This window comes from Talpa occidentalis, unplaced genomic scaffold (assembly GCF_014898055.3).
Source record: "Talpa occidentalis isolate TD23 unplaced genomic scaffold, MPIMG_talOcc4v2.1 talOcc4.16, whole genome shotgun sequence".
In the NCBI taxonomy this organism is placed as follows: Eukaryota; Metazoa; Chordata; class Mammalia; order Eulipotyphla; family Talpidae; genus Talpa; species Talpa occidentalis.
Window position 1 is genome coordinate 12,991,305 of NW_023601653.1, and position 22,435 is coordinate 13,013,739.

General features: G+C 40.3%; 1 protein-coding gene across 1 annotated transcript in view; it reads left to right on the forward strand.

The window, feature by feature from the left end:
• GNPTAB (N-acetylglucosamine-1-phosphate transferase subunits alpha and beta) overlaps positions 1-19,821 on the forward strand; it is a 54,283-nt gene extending 34,462 nt beyond the window's left edge. The window contains exons 8-21 of the mRNA XM_037513778.2: positions 2,597-2,758; positions 3,138-3,317; positions 3,528-3,698; positions 5,241-5,364; positions 6,206-6,409; positions 7,090-8,150; positions 10,395-10,594; positions 10,798-11,017; positions 11,614-11,727; positions 13,436-13,521; positions 13,779-13,877; positions 15,042-15,209; positions 15,446-15,536; positions 16,789-19,821. Of these exons, the coding sequence (XP_037369675.1) occupies positions 2,597-2,758; positions 3,138-3,317; positions 3,528-3,698; positions 5,241-5,364; positions 6,206-6,409; positions 7,090-8,150; positions 10,395-10,594; positions 10,798-11,017; positions 11,614-11,727; positions 13,436-13,521; positions 13,779-13,877; positions 15,042-15,209; positions 15,446-15,536; positions 16,789-16,866 (2,958 nt within the window). The 3' untranslated portion in view covers positions 16,867-19,821. The remainder of the gene's footprint in view (positions 1-2,596; positions 2,759-3,137; positions 3,318-3,527; positions 3,699-5,240; positions 5,365-6,205; positions 6,410-7,089; positions 8,151-10,394; positions 10,595-10,797; positions 11,018-11,613; positions 11,728-13,435; positions 13,522-13,778; positions 13,878-15,041; positions 15,210-15,445; positions 15,537-16,788) is intronic.
• The last annotated feature ends 2,614 nt before the right edge of the window (positions 19,822-22,435 follow it).

The following is a 22,435-nucleotide window of genomic DNA, read 5'->3' on the forward strand; positions in this document are numbered from 1 at the left end:
TTCTGGATGGAAGAAGGGCTTCTATGTTTACAGCATAGTTTTAAGAGGCTGGTTTATTTTATTATTATTTTTTTTTATTTTTTTATTTTTTTTAAATAAGCATTTTATTTTATTTTTTTTTAGTAACCTTTTTTTTTTTTTAATAGAGGCATGCTTTATTTATTTGTTTGCTGGTTTGTTTGTTTTGTTTTTGTTTATACATGCACTGGGTACAGTCAGAAGCGCGGGAGGGTGAGAGAATTCACCAGGGCCAGAGCGGGGAGCAGAGCAGGCAGAAGGACCGAAGTACACTGCTGAGGGGAGCAGCGGGCGGCAGGAGAGGTCTGCGCGCCATGTGGGACCCTCCTCCTGTGGCCGGGGAGCAGCCGGGGATCGAACCGGCGCCGGAGAGGCCGCGGGCAGCTTCGCAACCCAGCGCTCAACCGCTGCGCCACCGGGGAGGCCCGAGGCTGGTTTATTTTAGATGGCAAAATTGGTCTGTGTTGCATGGTTGTAAATTCCTGGATTATATTTGAAAATCTGCAGCCATCTGTGTGAGGAACAATGTATCATTATACCCTTCTGTCCATACCAAGCACGTATTTGTTCTTTTTCCCACCCCATATTAATAGTTACTGGCAATAACAACTGATTCTGGAATGATGTCACCCTGAATAGGGTTTAGCCCTATCTTTCAGGTTATTGGAATGAAGCCTGACAGTAAAATAGAAATGCGTTATCTCCATGGATATTCTTTCCAACTGGCTCTATAATTTTATCGCCATAGTTCCTTTAGCAAATTTGAATGAATTTCTCATAACCAAATGAATGTTTACTTGACCACCTTAGGATGTGTGCATTATGAAATCATCAAAAACCCTCCCTCGCCTCTGGCATACACTCCAGCCCTTGTATGCATAAATAAATAAATCTTCTTTAAAAAAAAAAAATTCCAGGTTTTTAAGAGTAATTAAGATGTCCAGATCTGGGGTGCCCCCTCGTGGCTAGAGAGGGCACCCTTTTCTGATAACTGATTATTTCAGCAAAGAAAATCTTTTTCATACATAGTCTCAAACTTGTGCCATCTGTCTTCCTGTTATTGATTAGTTACATTATGAAGATGTCTGTGAAGTTTCAAGATAGTTTCTCAGAATAAAAGCAGTTTGGTTAAGATAGAGATATTTTCCCCATAAATTTCAAATTGAATTAGAATATTAAAGTGCTACACTTGTTTACTCTAGAATAGTGCTTTTTGCTGTCCAGGGAGCCTCAGAGGTGCTGTGGGAGTAGGGAGGGAGCAGGGAGCGGCTGTAGACATCTTCCAATATTCTCCATGCATAGCCAGCCTCCCTCCCTGTCCCCCACACTGGGAGGGCAGGGTAACTGGGAGGCAGGGTAACTACAGTGACAGTAGTCAGCAGTGGGTGCTTAGTGTATGCCAGCACCGTCCCAGTGAAGGGAAATAATCAGGAGGACAACACACATGTGTACACTTTGTGGTAGGTCATTACGTATAATGACCTACATTATACATAATGACCTACAGAATAAGGAGAAGTGATATAAATGAAATTCTAGCTCCAGTCTCTAGTTTTTGGCCTACATAAATGCAGAAAACTTTGAGGAAGTATAGTTGGGCTAAGTATAGTCATGTAGCAAATACAAGTGCTCAGAATGAGCCCTTAATAATTGGGTTCGCTTCTGTTTTTATAAATTAAGAAAGAAAGCTGGAGGTTTTGTTGAAAGAGGCAGTTCAGCAGAAGGATTTTGCTGTAGTTCTAGATTAGTGATTTCCAGCCCTTTCCTCTTTCTAATCTCAGAAAGCTTTTTTAAAATAGGAAATTGATACAGGGTTAGCGCTTAAAATGAATCAAGGGTGGTATGGAGTCTGGTGAGATGGGGGGGGGAGGGAGCCTTTTATAAAACTTGATGTTTGTGATGTTCTTGTCTAGATTTGTGGTTGCTTCAGAAGCTTTGTTTCCAAGTGCTTCCTATGGAGCCATCCCTTCCTGTGGAAGCACTTCAACAAACCTCCTCTTAGGTGGGGGCAGAAAAGCTGCTCAGACACTCCACCAGCAGGCTGTGAGCTCCACCAGTTCCAGCGAACTCACTTCACAGGGTTGTTTTCCCCCCACACTGATAATGTTCTAGAACAAAGGTCACCAAAAGGTGACCAGATATGTTTTCTTTGAATGGATGACAATCAAATATATTTGAGCCAGCACTGAAAATTGGGGCGTTTCATATAACACCAGGGAATCTGGTCTCAGGATATCTGGGGCGTGGAACAGTGGCTGCTGCTTTCAGAGGGGGCCTGAGATGCCTTGTATCCATAGCTACCACTCCCTCTACCCATTCCTTTAGGAAATGTGTCTAACCCATAGACTTTTTTTTTTTTTTTTTTTGGTAATATTGTCTTGCTAGTGTGTGTGTGTGTGTGTGTGTGTAAACATATGTATATAAATATTTTAATCTTTAGTTTATATATATAATGTGTTGGGCATATATATGTACACACATATATGTATATAATATATATATATGTACTGAGATTAAACTTGAGAATTTAAAGGTGTCTCAGTTTTTCCACTTGTAAACCCCTCTTATTATTTTACAGTTGCAGTTGTATTCAGAAGCCAGTGTGGCACTTCTAAAATTGAATAACCCTAAAGATTTCCAGGAACTGAGTAAGCAGACTAAGAAGAACATGACCATTGATGGGAAAGAACTGACCATCAGTCCTGCGTATTTATTATGGGATCTGAGTGCCATCAGCCAGGTAGGGGACGCAAGTATTCTTTTAAAACACAAGTGGGTGGTGGGGGTGTCTACACGGTTAATAATGTATATAGGTCACTAGATTACAAAGGATTTACAAAGAGGAACTTTTCCTAATTTTTCAGTCACTGCCTTTGGTTAACATCAATTGACGTGACCTAGAATCAGATCCAAGAACCTTTTCTAAATAGTGTGTTATAGAAATGCCATGTGCCTGTGTTGTTTTAAACATGGATGAGGCTTTTGCATTTTGTCTAATGTTTAAAAAGCAGGACTTGGTCTGTCCAAGTCGGCCCAGGCCCCTGGCGGATGGGACAGAGGGGACAGGCAGGAGAAGGAGGTACCACTCGGTGCTTCTTCATGCCAAATGCTTTTCTCAGTCGAAGCAGGATGAAGACGTGTCTCCCAGCCGTTTTGAAGATAACGAAGAGCTGAGATACTCCCTGCGGTCCATCGAGCGGCACGCGCCATGGGTCCGAAATATTTTCATTGTCACCAACGGGCAGATTCCATCCTGGCTGAACCTGGACAATCCCCGCGTGACAATAGTGACGCACCAGGTGCGCGCTCTGCAGCCCCCCCCAGGCTGTGGCCTCCTTTCCTGTCTTCCACTTTTCAGTTATTTATCCCTCATTTTATCCACCTTACCTTCCTCACCTCTGCTTCTACCTTTCTTAAATCCTGCCGTCCATCTCCTTCCCTTTTTTCTAAAACCAAGAACAAACAAAAAAATGCTTATCCACTCTTTTTTTTTTTTTTTCTGTTAAAAGGATATCTTTCAAAATTTGAGCCACTTACCTACCTTTAGTTCCCCTGCTATTGAAAGTCACATCCATCGCATCGAAGGGTTGTCCCAGAAATTTATTTACCTGAATGATGACGTCATGTTTGGGAAGGATGTCTGGCCGGATGATTTTTACAGTCATTCCAAAGGTCAAAAGGTGAGTACCTAGCTCAGTCATCATTTAGACATTATAAATGGTAAATCAGGAAATCATCAGATACAATGCTTTATGCAAATGCAAGTTTGATCAAATGTGTATTTTTGAGTGCTCAGTTCAGGACAGTGAAGTGAGGAGTAAAGGAATAGTAGTTCTTGCTGCCTGTATTCTCAGATGCTCAGAACCCAGTCATTTTCCTGACTCTACATTTTCTACAGCAGCGATAGAAAAAAAGTAAGATCACCATGAAACCCCAAGTCATGGTTGCAGTGTCAGCAAGATAGAAAGTTGACTCAATTTTCTGCTTAAAGACATGGATGATGGGGAGGAGAAAGGGTCAAGGGGATGAACGAGATGGTTGGGGGTGGTGGGGGCTGGGGCATGGATGAAAGTTCATTGAAGGCAGTCTGTCTCACTCTGGATTTTAGAGGCGGGATGGAGAGGTGGTTGTGAGCACAGTTATGGAAACCAGCTGTGTGGGACAGTCCTGGGCAATGACTTGGCCTCTGCTTCCTGTCTGCAGTGTGGGGGAGATAAGATGACCCTTAGCGATGTTAGGAGAGTTCAGTGGTAAGCTGGAGACCTACACCCTTAGGTTTATAAGTCACAGAGCACCACAGCCGTCATGTACATTGCACAACGATGCTACTTCTGTGGCTGTCCCTGCTCTTCCAGGGTGCACATGCCCCGCTCCCCTGGTCAGGTGCCTCCTGTGTGTTGGACTGCTGGATGCAGAGCTAAGCTGTGTCTTGACAGTGGAGACACATGGTCTGACTGTGCACAGTGATTGCTTTGCCAGCAGCTGTGCCCTGAGTGCTTAGAGAGGGATCACAGGAGGTTGAGATCAGAGGGGAGAGGGAAGAACATGCATCTGAATGGAAGTGAACTTGCAGAGTAAGGAAGAGCTAATTAAATGAAGAAACACATTCCAAGCAGAACATGCAAAGGCATGGAGCCTCTGAAAGCGGGGGGTCAGGGGGGTGTCACATGGGGTAGAGAACATGTGGCTTTCCCCTCAACATGCGAGAGCATGTGGCTTTCCCCTCAACATGCGGTGCTGAATTTATCTCAGGACCTAAAATGTGGAGATGACCATCCGAAGCTCATCTGCTGCTGTTCTCAGCCTTGAGATGAGGTCATGCATAAATACACAAAACTGGCATTACTGACATTGTCATGGAAAAGCAGTAACTTGTGTGGTATACTTCGCACCTGCTCTGGCACACTAATGAGTCCAAAGTGTTGCTATTTTATTTAAAATAGATTATAAGACTGTAAGAGGCTAATCCAGAGCTGAGTGAGGGCTTACCTACTCTCCTTGAGTAATGGAAAAGAAAGAGTAAATGTGCTTTGTGAGAATGGTCACCAGAGCAGGACTTCGAAAATGACAGGGGCAGGCTAGCCTGAAGCAGAACGTGCCCCTTGAAGGCAGACAGCCCATGGAAAATGTTAATATGTTCTAGAGACTTGAGTTCTGTACTTTTTAAAGAACCCTAACGAGAGTTTTAAAAGTGTTTCATTTTCCTTCTGGTTTTATGGTAGGTTTATTTGACATGGCCCGTGCCCAACTGTGCTGAGGGCTGCCCCGGCTCCTGGATTAAAGACGGCTATTGTGACAAGGCTTGTAATAACTCAGCCTGTGACTGGGATGGTGGTGATTGCTCGGGTAAGGGTGTGTGCAAGGAGGTTTGCTCTCATTCTTGGAACATCTTGTTCCTCATCGTCACCGAACATGCACAGTGACCGGGAAGTGTTGCTCAGGTGTCATTCTCTCAGCACTCCAGAGACTCCGTGCAGGGGAAACCACCACATGGCCAATTCACTCACCTTAGCCACTGCAGGCATTTCCCACTGTTGGCCTGTACTTGCAGGTGCCTTTTCTTGCTATTCAAAATACGAAAATCAGAAATAGCTTACGTATGTGAGCCTCAGAACAAGTCATCCCTCTGACTGGCCCTGATGGGGTGGCCGGTGACTCGCAGCACAGGTCACCACAGGTCAGCAAGTGCCAAGGAGATGTGAAAGAAATAAACACCGGCTCAGCCTGTCTCCTCCCTTTCTTACATAATCAAATTTGAACATTTGAAATTAGCAAGTTTTCACACTTTCTGCCTTCCAATTTATAAAGTTTATAAGACCTTTTTTCATTGTAATCATCCCAGCCAATGTACTTACTGTGATTTTGTTAAATATCAGTTTGACTCAGAGTTGCATTTCTGAAGAACCTATGGACAATGGCATTACAAGGGAACCTAATTGTACTTCTAGGGTTCACATCTAGTCGGTACCAAGCCTGGTCATCTCCTGCCCAGCCCACTGTGAAATGATGCCTCCCCCGACCCTTTCAGTTTGTTTTCTTCTTAAGCTATGCAAAGTCATATGCCAGAGAATGGAGTGATCTTTTTCTGACTGAAATTCTGGCATCACTCTTGAAAATGTTATTAAGAAATGAAGAACCGTCTTTTTCAAGGTCACAGTGAGGTTCTGTCTTCCTTGCCCCGCTGCAGGTAACAGTGGAGGGAGTCGCTATATCGCAGGAGGTGTAGGCACCGGGAGCATTGGAGTCGGACAGCCCTGGCAATTCGGTGGCGGAATCAACAGTGTCTCTTACTGTAACCAAGGATGTGCAAACTCCTGGCTCGCTGATAAGTTCTGTGACCAAGCCTGCAATGTCTTGTCCTGTGGGTTTGATGCTGGTGACTGCGGGCAAGGTATATTTATTGCTCTGGAAACATATTAAGAATAAGGGAGTAAAAATCCTTGATAAGTAGAAAGGATTTTTTTTTTTTTAAAATTATTCTCTGTGTATCACTTTCCCAGCCTAGCATTCAAACTGATTGTGAGTTAGAAGTAAGAGGAGGACACAGATTTTTAGAAAACAATAGATACTAAACTGTGTCTTTTTCTGTTACTGCTGTAGGGAAGATATTTTGACTCAGCAAAGTGACCTTTGTTTAAAATATATGGTGAAGCTTGAATTTGGAAACAATAAAAGGAGACTGATAAATCTCTAGGGTGTTTCTAATTGGATTGATAGCTTATTTAATACTCATTGATCACTTATTAAGAGAGGTTGTTTTGGCAGAAAGTTGTGTTTTTTCAAATGAATGAAAATTGGAAGTCAACCATTAGAATTTGCTGCCAAGAATCACACTGTGTCTCTGAAGTGTGTTGAAGTTGGCCTCCCTGTTGATAGTTGTGATTGCCCCAGGTAGTAAAAGGAGCCTACCCAAGGGAGCTCTTGTGTTAAAAATTTCTGATTACATTAAGGTTTTGATTATTTTGTTATTTAAAGTCACTCTTAGGAAACTCAAACCCCAAGAATGAAAGGAAAATGGAATTGGGGGGAATGCCTAGTTTTTAAAAGTCGTGTTTGTGTTTTTTTCTCTAGATCATTTTCATGAATTATATAAAGTAACTCTTCTCCCAAACCAGACTCACTATATTATTCCAAAAGGTGAATGCCTACCTTATTTCAGCTTTGCAGAAATAGCCAAAAGAGGAATCGAAGGCACCTATAGTGATAATCCAATCATTCGACATGCTTCTATTGCCAATAAGTGGAAAACCGTCCACCTCATAATGCACAGTGGAATGAATGCCACCACAATACACTTTAACCTCACACTTCAAAAAGCAAACAACGAAGAGTTCAAAATCCAGATAGCAATAGAGGTGGACACAAGAGAGGAACCGAAACTGAATTCCACAACCCAAAAGTCTCCCCCAAGTTTGGGTAGCCCCACAATGCTTCCAGAGGTAGAAGTCCTGTTTGAGGATATTCCTGAAGAAAAGCGCTTCCCAAAGGTTAGGAGACACAATGTGAATACAACGGGAAGGTTCCAGGAGGAGGTGAAAATTCCCCTGGTAAATATTTCCCTCCTTCCAAAAGAGGTCCAGTTGAGTCTTAACAACTTGGATCTGCAGCTCGAAGCTGGGGACATCACCATGAAGGGGTACAATGTGTCCAAGGCGGCCTTGCTGAGGTCTTTCCTGATGAAGTTACCGGCAAGTGAAATGAAAATCTATCAAGCTATAGTAACAGATCAAAGAAATGGCAGTTTGGAGACCCCGCTGGAAAAACGGGTTCACAAAAGCAACTTGCCAGACAGCTTAGGAATATCTAAAAGATCACAAAGGATGACTTCCCCAGCAGCGGATGGCCACCCCCGTAGTCAGAACCCACGCCAGGACTCTCAGACCCAAAAGCTCAGAGGCGCAAGTGTATTACGAGAGCAGCTCTCATCTCTGATTGACCCCCTGGAAAAGCCCATAACAAATGAAAAGAAAGTCACAGGGGAAGAACAAAAGAAAAACAGAATGGAGGAAAATGTTAGAAGTCACATAGGTGTTAATGAAGCATTACCTGGAAGAAAACTGCAACATTATGTGGACGGCTACCTGGGCTTTTTGCCATGGGAGAAAAAAAAGTATTTCCAAGATCTTCTTGATGTAAGTTCTATCCAGCTTTATTTCTTCCCATGCTCAGGAAAAATAAATAACCTTGTAAATTGTAATAACAGCTCCTGTTCATTCAGCCCTTCCCTGAGGCAGCCACAGAATGAAATACTTCTCTGCTACCCTTTCTTTTAACTGGCCCAGCAACCGTTAACCATAAAAATACTTCATAAGGGGATCTGCTGTTGTTATCCTCATGTTACTGTTTTTTTTTCTTTTTTAAAGATTGATTATTTATGCATACAAGAGCTGGGGTACAGGCCAGAGATGCAGGGTTTGAGAGGATTCACCAGAGACAGAGTGAGGAACAGAACAGGCAGACTGACCGAAATACACTGCTGAGGGGAACAGCGGGCGAGACAGGAGAGGTCTGCTGCTCCATGTGGGTTGCTCCCTAGCCGGCTGGGGATTGAACTTGTGCTGCCGAGGCTGTGGATTGCTTCATAGTGCCACCAGGGAGGGCCCCTCATGTTACTGTTTAGGTATGACTAAGTAAGGGATTCAGCCTGAGGCAAATCCTGAATGGTAGCACAGGGATGGTATCTTATCTTGTGTTATGAGTTTTAAAAAATGCCTTTGCTTACATTGTGCCCTCAGAGCTGATATTTTCCTGGCTTTATTGAGGTGCAGAGAAGTTCATGAGCTTACCAAATGGCACACCAGCAAGGCAGCGTGAGCCAGGCCTCAGTTGGAACGCTCTTCCTCCCGTGCCCTGGCCACCACATGCCTGGTGTCATTTGTATGTCCCCAAGAGCTGTTACCTTGCTCACTGCCAGGGATGCCAGAAGAGTAGACCATGGAAGACACAAAGAGCAAGTTAGGAGGACAGATATGTCAGCAGATAATTGTCACTTGTGATAAGTATCTCTGTTGAGGTGTAAACAAGGAGCCCACAGGGAAAAATCTCTTATCTTTGCCTAGTAGTAACTGGGATAAACTTCTGAAGGAAGCTGACCTTTGAAGGATGGGTCAGAGTTGATAGTTTAAGAAGATCCTGCGGTCTCTGGCCAGAGCAGACAGTGAAGGAAGCAGAGCCCAGTGTTTGGCTGGGAAAGAAGGGAGGGAAGTGGTGGATTTATTCTCAGTGTCTTCAGGAACTACCTTGTATCTGGCGTGGTAGGCATTTACTAATTGTTGAATGAAAGACTGCAGAATTCTTGTATAGGTTTATTTTCTCACTTTCTCTTTTTTTAATTAAAAAGGCATTATAGGCCAGTGGAAAAATTGCAAGCAATGCAAAAAAAAAAAAAAAAAATCCCCCCAAAAGAAACAGTTAAAAGAGAAAAAACTTTCCTGCTTTCCTTCCTTGATCTCTCTAGTTGAACTAATACTATCCACTGTTTGGTGGGTATCCTTCCAGTATTTTTCTGTAGAATGCAAGACACTACTCTTCTGATCTACTACAATAATATGTGGGTAAACTGCCATGGTAAATGCCACTGTTCTCTTAACACCTACAGATTATTTATAGTGTTTTGCAGTTTCAAAGAGTGTTGCAATAAGTATTCTTGTACATATATCTTACTATTGAGGAAGTTTTTATTCCTGTAGGGGGAACTACTGGGTTAAAGGGAGGGACTGGAGCATATGAAATTTGACTGAGTCCTTATAAAATGTTGCACCTCTTAATACTTCCTCTAACATTACACAAGAGTCCTTGTTTCCCCACAAGCTGACCAACACAAGTTAATACCAATCTATTTACATTTTGAACAGTTTGAGTAGCAAAATACTCCATCTGTATAATGTGTTCACATTCTTTGCCTATTCAATTTTGCCTCTTAGTGGTTTTGCTAGGACTCTTTACATCTTATAATATTAACACTATTACATTGTGAAAGCAATTTTGAATTCTAGACCTTGAATTCAAAACTAAAGTTATTTCTTGCTTTGATGTCACCGTGGAAACAAAAATTGAAGGTACCATCAAATTTTACTTAAAAATTTTCTAAAGGTTGAATTGAGTTGACTTGGGAAATCTCAAAGAAGACCCCATAAATAAACTTCCATCACCCAGATGTTGCTGTCAAGCCAATGTTGGTGATAATGTCATTGAAGTTCATTTTTGTCCTGCTCTCAGGATACTTAAGTGACCTTGGTGCCTATTTCACTTGCCCCTCATGTACAGTTAGTGACTAGCCACCAGCTCATTACATAAAAGCACACCTTTATCTCTTGTTCACAAAGTACACTTGTGCACTCAACGTAATGCTGTGATATGTGGAATTCTCTATTCAGGAAGAAGAGTCATTGAAGACACAATTGGCATACTTCGCTGATAGCAAATACACTGGGAGGCAACTAAAAGATACGTTTGCAGATTCCCTCCGATATGTCAATAAGATTCTAAACAGCAAGTTTGGATTCACATCTCGGAAAGTCCCTGCACACATGCCTCACATGATTGACCGAATAGTTATGCAAGAACTGCAGGATATGTAAGTCTCCATGTGCTCATAGCCGAGGCCGCTTGAGATTTGTATCTGGGCTGTGCTTTAAATTGATGTCTCTAATATGGGGTATCTAATATGTGAAGGTATCATTGAAGTAAATGGGGAGAAAAAAGATTCTGACCCCACAAACATTAGGTACTGGGTATATTTTGAATATCCAGAGCTCATTATGTATTATATTTGGACAGGTTCCCTGAAGAATTTGATAAGACGTCCTTCCACAAAGTGCGCCATTCTGAGGATATGCAGTTTGCCTTCTCTTATTTTTACTATCTCATGAGTGCAGTTCAGCCACTGAACATATCTCAAGTTTTCGATGAAGTTGATACAGACCAATCTGGTGTCTTATCTGACAGAGAAATCCGAACACTGGCAACCAGAATTCATGACCTGCCTTTAAGTTTACAGGTGCTATATTTTTCCCCCCTAAACCATGTGATACTTTATCTTTTCCCCTACAATTTCTGTTTCCCTGCTATTCCCATTTATAGCTAATGCAAGTATAAGTATTTCTTAATGTTTAATCAGGCTGTTCACAACTAGTCCATTTTCAGTGCGAGTATTAAAATCTAACTTCAGGTTTTGTATTTTATGGGATTTTTTTTTTTTAGGGTTTTAGTAGGGATTATTACAGTGTTATTCAGAAAAGAGCCAGACCACACCTGTTCTTTTGGACCATCTTGTGACAAGTCCATTTACGGGCTTTGTGTTTAGCTGGCTGGAGATGTCAGCACTGTCCCCTCTACCCTAGCATCCTATGGTCCCAGGAGTAGGAAACTCCTCAGCAGTGAGTGCCAAGATGAATCTAGGTGCAAGGCACACACTGTTGGGCCCCTGGACCATCCTGTTCTTTGTTAGGGTTTGTCTAAGAATCGTGTGGTCAGGCTATTTGAAGGCAGTATTTAAATAATTTTTGGAGACTGTCACATAATTTTTATTTTAATAACCACAATCATTACTTACAATGCACATAGGTTTAAGCACCTCTTATTTTTCTTTGCTAGGATTTAACAGGTCTCGAACACATGTTAATAAATTGCTCAAAAATGCTTCCTCCTAATATCACTCAACTACACAACATTCCACCAACTCAGGAAGCATACTATGATCCCAATCTGGTAAGTGGCATGGGCACTTTTTTGTAAATGGAAAGTATATTCTTATTAGATGTTATTTATATCATTTCTGTAGAGCACTTCAAAAACTGGAAGCAGGGTCTATGTTTACATGTCTTTGCTGGAAAGTAGTAGCACAGATGACCCAGAATCACTTGTACCTTTCATTGGAATACCTTTTTTCTCCCCCAGTAGATGTTAAGCTGAGATTAGTTGCTTTATTTCTGTTCACATCCTATTCGCTAAGAATGACCAATGATAACCCCGACACATTCTCATTGGCCTGGGAGAACAATCCTGAGGTTAAACAAAACCAAGGGGATGTTCATCAGACAGAGTAACATCTTTCGTCAAAGTAAAATTGCTTGATGCTGGCACTTTTAAATCTTACCAGTGGTGGCAGCAGGTGATTCACACACAACTACATTGGAGTGTCGGTTGGCTAAAGTGATTGGGAGACCGTTAGTTGTAAGATACATGCCAGTTTCAGTGAAGTGAAAATTAAAAAAAAAAAAAAGCATCTAAAATTCATGAAACAAGAGCATAATACAGCCATTGTCTTCTAATCATATCCACTAATATGATGCTTATGGTTAATTTTTACTTACATATGGACAAATGCTTAGAGAATACAATTAGGCTAGGGAAAATAGAAAGGAGAAAGTGTGCTGGGCTTCTGACTCAACCCCCACTATACAGAATGTGCAGAAGTGTGTTCTTTTCTAAGGAAGATGATGTACACTTAGAAAAAAATTACCCATCTTGCTCTATTACAGGCCTGAATAGATTACAGAGGGATTTTTAGTTTTCTTTTGAAAAGAAAATGAGCAGAATAAGATTTTAGTGTTTGCCAAATTTCTGGCCTGAGATTTAGAATCAACATGGCCTTTGAATACTAAAGATTAAGTAAAGGCTGCTTTACTAATGATTATATTACTCTTGAGGCTAATGCAAATAAACTTTAATTTTTTTTTCTGCATAGAAGAGCTGGGGTAGGCCAGACATGTGGGGGGTGAGAGGGTTCACTAGAGACAGAGTAGGGAGCAGATCAGGTGGATCCACTGAAATATACTGTCTAAGGGGAGCAGAGGATGAAAAAGGAGAGGTCTGCTGTGCCATGTGTGTTAGCTCCCTGTCTGGAGATCAAACTCAGGCTGTACTTGTGACAGTGCTGAGACTTAACCCCTAGACTATCAGGGAGGCCCCAAATAAACTTTTTAGAGCATGAGGACTAGTTATACTGGCCGCAGTAGTTAACATTACTTGACAGAGCTCTTAGCCAGGGTGTTGGCTTCATTACTGCAGTTAATGTATGGGATCACATTAGTGATTGCACAGACTCTACTGCAACCTATGTATGGAATCACATAGAAGTTAAAGTGTTCTCTAAATAGACTATAATAATTCACAGTTTAGCTCAATGAGTATCAAATAGCCCATTTCAGTATAGTTTACGATAGAAATTTTCTTTCTGAAAAAATTATAACATGACTGTGTGTAGTAATGTGTAATTAAAATAAGACTTTATTTACTAAAATAGGCAGTTAACCCTTGGGCCGTCGTATGCCAATATGTGTTTTTAGAATACTGCATTAAAGTATTCATCTTGCTACTGAGCCTTGGGCACCCTTTTAAGTTTGTGCCTGAAGTGAAGGCTGTGCTCACTCCACCCTATTCTTGACTTTGGTGTAATGTCTGTATTTCCTCACAGCCACCAGTCACTAAGAGCCTGGTTACCAACTGTAAACCAGTAACTGATAAAATCCATAAAGCATATAAGGACAAAAACAAATATAGGTAAGTAGTAGATATGCTTCTGTTTGATTAGTTTAAGATTATTTTAAGTCTGGCTTATTTTCCTAATTTTACAATAGTTTACCTATGAAGCGTTCTTTCAAATTTATGTAAGACTAGTTCCTTTAGTAATATTGAAAGATTTAGTCATTGCGAGGCTCTTGTGTCTGTTCAAATTTTATAATACGCTTTTCTTATTGAAATCTTGTTTCAACATTCACATGAGTATTTAAGTCCTTTAAATATGTTTTGATAATTAGGTTTGAAATCATGGGAGAAGAAGAAATTGCTTTTAAAATGATTCGTACCAACGTTTCTCATGTGGTTGGCCAGTTGGATGATATAAGAAAAAACCCCAGGTACTGTTTTTTACTGTTAATAAACTTCATTTTTGAAGAGCACATTTAGCAAAAAAAAAAAAAAAAAAAAAAAAAAAAAAAAACAGCAAAATGGAGCGTAAAGCACAGAGAACTGCCAGAACTTTAAAATTATCTTTAATCATGCAAATGAGCATAAACAAAGGACAACAGGAGTAGATAGAAGGGAGTGACTTCTTTCTGTTGGGCACAGATGGAAATTGTAGTGTTTGAAGTGAAGCTAGAGCAGTGCATTGAGATGGTCCCTGTACAGTCAGTATAGACGTCTGAAAGTTGGGAGATGAGAGCTGTTCAGCGAGGTGGAAGGCAGTCATACAGCCCACCTTGCCCACCCTTTCTAAAACAGACTCCCAAAGTAATTGTTTTGGTGATTAGATTTGTCTTCATAATTCAAAGTTAAGTTCAGTCTAGTTTCTGAAGAAAAAAGAAATGCCACCACAAATGTTAACATTGGCCTAGAAAGCTTCAGTTATTCCTGTGGGGATGAATAAAAGTTCAAGTTTCCATAATCCTTGATTGTATTAAAAACATAATAGCTTTCAAAGGGCATTTGGAAGCATCTGGGGAAATCTGAATACACTATTATTACCCTATTTTTTTTTTTTTTTTTAGCACCTCTTCTAAAATAAAGTCACTCTCCTTTATTCCACAAGATGGTTAACACACATCCAAGAAATTAACATAGATTATAAATAATACCATCTAATAGGTGCATTCATTGTATTTGATTGACCTATCTCTTTGGTATCCTTTATTGAAAGAAGTCCTTGAGTTTAGAATAGATAGAATAATGAACTTTTACAGCCCATCACTCAACTTAAATAAGGAATAACTTATGATTTCTCTTGTTTCATCTAAATATATCCACTCCTTCTCTATTACTTCCTGATTATTGTTAAGTAAATCTCAGATATTACATCATTTTATCTGTAAATATATAGATAAATATATCATTTTATCTGTAAATCTATAGAGAGGTATAATATATATACCTCTCTATATATTATTATATATAGAATTCTATCAGCAGATATAACAACTTGGGACATAAGCGCACTTAAAATATACTTGGGATCCATAGTTCTTGTTTTGTTAGATCAGGATAATTCTTATGATAAACCAGTGACTGGTTTCTGCCATTTCCAGGAAGTTTGTTTGCCTGAATGACAACATTGACCATAATCATAAAGATGCCCAGACAGTGAAAGCTGTTCTCAGGGACTTCTATGAATCCATGTTCCCCATACCATCCCAATTTGAGCTGCCAAGAGAGTATCGAAACCGTTTCCTTCATATGCATGAACTGCAGGAATGGTGAGTTCTTGTGTGTGTGTGTGTTTTAGAATGATGAAACTTCTTTAATGTGTTATTTGTTCTCATTTCTTTGTAAAAATGCACTTCATGTTGGAAATGTGTATTATATTAACATTTTAAAATGGCCTTCAGGGTTGAGTTTTAGACTTTGTCTCTGCTAAGCTAGTGTATTAATAACTCACTGATGACAGTGAAACTGTACGCAGGGTGACCTGTTTGCTTTCATCTCTGAACAGGAGGGCATATCGAGACAAACTGAAGTTTTGGACCCATTGTGTACTAGCAACATTGATTATGTTTACAATTTTCTCATTTTTTGCTGAGCAGGTAAGTTTCCTATATTTCATATGGATATAAAACAGTATTCCTTGGTTCATTAGAATCTGGTTCTTTTAGACAAAAAAGTTTACAATAAGTAAATTTCTGCCATTGGCTTATAGCTCCTATGTCAATATTTCGAAGTATTCAGCCAGCAAACCTAATAGCCTTTTTTATTCATCTGTCTTATAAATCCACTATCAGTGTTTTTTTTTGTTTTTTTTTTAACTTGGAACTCCATGGTTAATTTGCTGACTTTAAACTAAAACTGAAAAGCTCTAAAGGATCAGCACGTCATCTGTGGCATTTGTTGCAGAGAACAGGAGTCTGGGAGGCAGGAGAGTGAGAACAGAGGAGGAAAATAAATCCCCTGTCCTCTCTGCCACCCTATTCTCCACTTACTTGAATCAAATTTCTTAACCTCTACCACACTCACAAACAAGCCAGCCCAGTCTGCGTCTTTCTCTGTTCCACACCTTGCTTATAGTGACTTACGCTTGAACAGAGCTCTGCTTCTACCTCAAGATGGACTAGTGTTAGTGGGGTCCCCATTAAAATCATGAAGAACACATTTATTTTTTTCTCATTGAAACTTTATTATGATGGTGGTCAGGTTTTCTATATCAGATAAAGCACGGCCAACTCTTTCTATGAGAAAGAAGTGTTCAAGTTCTAAACTGCTAATTTACAAATAAACTTGCATTATAACCCACTTATAAATTCGGGATTGGGGGGAAATGGTGATAGGATTTTAATATAGGTTTTTTTTTGTTTTTTTGGTTTTTTTTTTTTTTAAGAATTCTATATTACATAGGTAGTCATTTTCAAACCCGGACAGTGTCTTAATGGCTGTGCAGAGCCAGTTCCACAGAAAGACTTGACAAATAGACAGCTTGGAAAAAAATATGCTTGGTGATGACTGTGGAAATCTGTAGCCATAGGTCTTTTTAAAAACTGAAGTTTGGGCCAAAATAATTTTAATCCTGGTGAGTTTAACGATCTTATGGGCTCATACCTAGGCTTTGTGACCCTACAAAGCCAAACAAAATTAGTGTTGGTTTTGTTTCGGGGGAGGGATGATGAAGACTTACTTGCTGTCTGTTTTTTGTTGTGTGTTGTTTTTTTTTTTTTTAAATGTATAATGCTGTAATGTATAATGGAAATGATTGAGGTCATAGGAGATTCAGAAAGAAAGTTTAATGTACTTTGTCTTTTGTCAACACAGAGCGTTAAGATTAATTTTCTGACTGTCATTGTTTAGCTAATTGCACTTAAGAGAAAGCTGTTTCCCAGGAGGAGGATACAGAAAGAAGCTAGTCCCGATCGAATCAGGGTATAGAAAATCTTCATTTGAGAATCATCTACCTCAGCATTCACTGAGCATTTTAAAACAGCATCACAGAGACAAGGTGATGCTCAGCTGGCTTGGCCTGAAGAAGAGACATCCAGTCCAACACTCGTATTGTGGCATGAAGATAGCACACTGACCAGGAACTGTTTAACCAACACACTGAAAACTGGTATGTTGAGCAGCTCTGAACTGGTCTTACATTTAAAGCATTTAGTCATGGACCTATCATTATTTTTATGAGAAGGCTCACCGAAAAGGGAGGGCTGCTTACGTCCCTACCCCAACCATTGCCAACTGACTTGAATATGCGACGCCTATGCCAGCTTGGGAGCACTTGCTAAGAGCCCCCTGTCTTTGCGTTCCCAAACCCTTTTGCTATGGTTTTACTGTTTTTTTTTTTCTTTTTCCCATTTCTCATTGGAAAAAAAAGTAGTTACTAAGTTAATTAGTAATTCTTGCTTCTGAAAATAATGAATTGGGATGTCTAAACATGTTTTTATCGCTGTTATTTAAATAACACAGCAATGTCACCTCTTACTGGCACTATCTAAATTATGAATTTTATTAACATTTTAAACCACTTACGACAACTGACAAGCGCAATGACTGACTTCTGAAATACTTTGTGCTTGTTTACTTTCAGCCCCTAAGGATACTGTGATTCATGCGGAGGCCGCATTATAAAGGGCTTGGGTTAAGTGGCAGAGCTACTTTCCAGATGTAATTATGTTTTGGAACTGTACATATTAAAACAGAAGTGCCTCCTTTTAGAAATGCGTAGTGCTGGTGGTACACTGCAGGGCTGTCTGCTTCATGCTCCTCAGTAGAGCCCCGTAATGCTCTCTCCCCATCAGTTTCATATAGTGCACAGGAGTCAGCAAACTTTTTTCTGGAAAGAGCCACACAGTAAATATTTAAGTCTTTTAAAAATGTTAAAATCATGTTTAGCTTGCAGCTGTACAAAAACAGAACTCCAGCTGGAACTGGCCCACAGGCCAATGTTTGCTGACCACTGAGAACGAGAGTTAATATTTTGAAGTATCAGTAGCCCTGATGTTCAGCCATATTTTATTTATGTCATACAGTGGATTTCTGGAGACTGGATTCCGGATTCCATGAGTCCTTTCTGAACTCTGACAGGTACTTTAGATCATGATCTCAACAGTATTCTTTCAAAATGGCATACATATTTTGTAAAAAAAAAAAAAAAAGAACTTGTAAATACTATATTTGTGCTGTAAGAGTTAATGTATTTCAAAAACTGAAGTCTCATAAAAACTTAACATTTTGTCTGATGCTGTGATTTCTAAATCTTTGAGGAGTGAGTATATTGATACCCAGATTCAGCAATCACTAGCATGCTTATACCTGTGTCAGGGTCTGTGCTTGAACTGCCAAAGCTGAGTGGAAAGCAGTGTATGGAATGTATTATAATATACTGGAGAATGTCATTTTATAGGGGGAAAATAAATTCTAAATGTTATTTTTATATGGTAAAAAATTAGGGCATATCTGGATGTCATTAAAGTGCAGAAAAGAGAAGGAAAACACTGTCTACATAACTCCTTAAGGCAAACACAACCCACACCAAAGCCGGGCTCAGTTATCACAAGAAAGGAAAAACACAGACCAGTGTACCTGAAGGAATCTCACATAAAACAGTGAATCTCAAGACATCAGTTATTCCCTAAAGGAGCAATTCTTTATAAGCAAGCTGCATCGCCTCTGGGAATGCAAAGTTGACTCAATATTTGAAAATCACAGTTCACATTAGCTGGACCAAAAAGATAAACCACATGATCATTTCCAGGCACCTTTCTTTTAAATCGATTATTAGGAATTTTTAGAAGCAGGGCCTCTAGCAAATGACTTCCTGTCTATTCAGTAGCTACCAGGATTTTGCCAAATTTATTGGCTTTATTCTTTCTATATTTTCTTTGTTGATACACCTTTAAGTAACCTCTGCTCAGCAGTCAGGAGCACTTCAGTTGTTAAGGGCAGGTAAAGGGGCTACTTCTTGGCATAACTGCTCCTTCTTCCCTTTTGCTCTAATAACAGCTATGTCTAATAAGCACATTCTGTGTGCCAAATGCAAAAATTAATTCAGTCTGCTCAAGGAAAAAAAAACAGATACAAGAAACAGATACCCTATGAGGGCTGTTACTCCACACCACCCATGCCTACCTCGCTGTGTGTCAGCTTTTTTTCTCTTGGTGGGGTGATGCCAGCTCCTGACTCACATTCCCAGAGGGGCAGGAAGTTCCCTTTCTAACTCAGAATACCCTGAGCGGAGATTTTTATCAAAAGTTGGGGAGGGATGCTGGGTTGACAAAACACTCCAGTTTCACAGAATAAAGATTGGGTGAAAGACCAGGTTCCTGTATTACTTTAATTGGAGCAAGCTGTCATACTTGAAAGCAATCAGAAGAGTCAAATCTGTTAATTAGAATACAGCAAACTCTTAAACAGCTTTCATTGTTGAAAGGATTCAAAGAAAAGTACAGTACCTGCCATGTAATAAATGCTCCATAAATGGTTGTGGTTCACAGTGGATCCCATATTATCTTTCTGAGCTTCCTTCTGCTTTTCCTCCCCCACCAGTCTCCCTCTGGCCACACACTGCCAGCCACATCACATTTCCCCAAATGTATTGTGCACTTTTAATACCTCTACATCCTTGCAGAGGCTGACCTTGATGCTTGACCTATCTTCCCCTTCCTTATCTATTTGCTAATCTCCTACTCACCTCTCAAGGGCCTTCTTCGCGACCATAAGGAAATAAAGAATGTATCAAAGGTTTTAAACAACCATGACAAAATGCTACGTCACTAGTTACTAAGGAAAATGAGAAAATATTTTGTCAGGAATCCAGATAATTGGAGTAAGTGGAGTGTGATCTATATGGAGCAATGTTCATGTGGTTTTCTAGAACACAGACGTCAGTAAGGCAGTTTGAAAGAATAATTAGTCAATAAAATCCTAAAGCTCTTGTTAGATCAAAGGGAGAAAACAGGATTAAATGCAAACACAGAACCCCCCCCCCCATTAAGTTGGTAGTAAACTTAGGCAGGTACAAAGATCAAAATATATTTTTAAATTATTTTGGGGAAAATACATAAATGCAAAGAAAAAAATGGAAGGAAATAATACTTCCAATTGAAAAGTATGTGTTCTGGTAATGAGATTGAGTAAGTTTCATTTCCTTCATATATCATCTTCTAAAAATTTTTTTTCAATGAGTATTTGTAAGGGGCAGGAAAACCACAGTGCAGGTTTTCTGATCCTGCAGACCGGGTAAAGGAGGAGTCAGAGTCCTCAGTGGTTTTGCAGGCTTTTATGGGGATTACCAGGTACACGGCAGGCAGGGGTGCTGGGGGGCCGGGAGGCTGGCAGTCCTCCCAGCCCCCAGCAAACCCGCACTCTCTCTGGGCTCTCTGGCGTTCTCTGCTTCTGCTTCTTTGCTTCTCTCTTGGCTTCTCTTCCGCTTCTACTGGCGTCCCTGTGATGCCGCCCTTAAAAGCACAGTCTTAGCCCAGGTGAATCCCATCTACCTATGCCCACACCCTATTCCAGGTGCCCGCCATCAGGCATGCATTCAGGACCTCAAGGATCCTTCATCTATCCTGATGGCAGGAGGGCAGAAAAGCCTGACATTTTTCTTTACCCTACAGTATTCATCACTTTTGTAACTAACCATTTAATATTAAATATTAGGTAGACTCGAAATGACCCATTTTAAATTTTTAGTGGAAAACAATGCTTTTTATTAGCTAATCCTAGGAAGGCTAACTTTGAAAATCCATTAAATGCTGTAGGTTCCATTATAAAAGACTTCATATGAAGAAATAGTCATTTAAATTCTTGTATTTTTATTTAGTTGGATAGGAATTAAAATTTAAAACTTGCATGTAGATGAGTTCTCATTTAGAACTAGAATAATAAGATGACATAATCCAATCCTGATTATTCATGCAGCAGGTCACTTATTCACAATCTTTTTGTTCCTTATTTTCTAAATTTTCACCCATGTGTTTGCTACATTGAGAAAATAAGGCTATGGCATTATTAAGTCAGCCAATGGAGATGTTGAACTGCCCTTGTTAGTGGGACAAACTTATTAGTTTGTGACAATAGCCTGGGGAATCTTTAAAATGCAAATTCCCAGCCCCCACCTAGAGTTAATTCAGTAGGTCAATAAGTATAACAAGAACTTTTCACTTGATCTTAGCCAAAAGGCCGAGAAACGATTAATATGAACTTTAATCTTACCTGTGATGGAGAAGTATAAAAGAAGGCCTTAAAGGCATGCCATTTTACATCCACTAAAGTGGCAAAATTAAGAAATCTGACTACACCAAGAGATAATTAGTATATTCAACAATCGTGTTGGCTAAATGAATTAATCAGGCTTTTAACACCACTAGCCTCAGTGGCTATCACCTGCGGCTCTGATTGTGCTAATGCAGAAGGCTCTAGGGAGTGTGGACTGGGGCCCCATATGCCTGATAGTGGACACCTGGATTATGTGGGCATGCAAAAGTAGGCATACCTGAGCCTGGAGGCTGAGGATATAAGGGCAGCATTACACAGGGTCCAGCGAAGGCGCAAGGGTTATGAGATGCTACGAGAGGCCGAGTGACTACAGAGAGGCAGGACCATGAGCAACGGCTGCAAGAGAGAGCCCAAAGAGAAAAAGTAAAGATTCTCAGGGGATTAGGAAGCCTGCCAGCCTCCTGGCCCTCTTTCCCCCTGCTCACCCTGCACCTGGTTGCCCCACTACAAGTAGGAACTCACTCTTTGCATGGGTGTATAAATTGGAAACCAGTTTGCTGGCGTTACTATCTCCTAGCCTAACAACTTCACAGCTAGCTACTCTGTAAAACCTTTAGTATATATGCATGATATTAAAATATTCTCAGCAGCATCATTCATATAAGCTGCAATCTGAAAATAACGTACATGTCCAAGGACAAAAATAACAATGAAAAATGTGTGGGGAATACTATACAGCAGGAAAAAGTAACTATAGCCTGTTTTAATGATCTATTCTCTTGGCAACAAGCTGGTGAATAAAAAAATACCATGTAGATAGAATATGGCACAAAACTAAGCAGGGTTTTTTTAAGGTCTCAGATACGAGAAAACGAAACCTAGGAAGTGGGAAGGACAAATGATTTACACAAAATTCAGAATAATTTTTTAAAAATATCCTTGAACTGCACGGCCAGTGGGGGTGATGATTTTCTAAGCTGACTCCAAGGGTTTCGGTAAATTTCTTCACAAATTTTATAACATGTTCATCATATTTCATAACTCATGCATCATTTTGCAACTTTCAATACTATTTAAAACATTCAAAGTAAATCAGAAAAAGAAACTGAAAAACAACAGGCCGCACCAGCAACTGCACCCGGATGCAGCAGCAGGTGCCCTGCATCAGCCGTGCTGCATCAGCCGCGCTGCAGCAGCGGTCCGCTGGGGGCGGAGCTCCGTAGCCTGCTGTGCGCTTGCGCATGAGCCCAGCCAATCAGCGGCGGGATGGAGAAGGCGGGGCTGG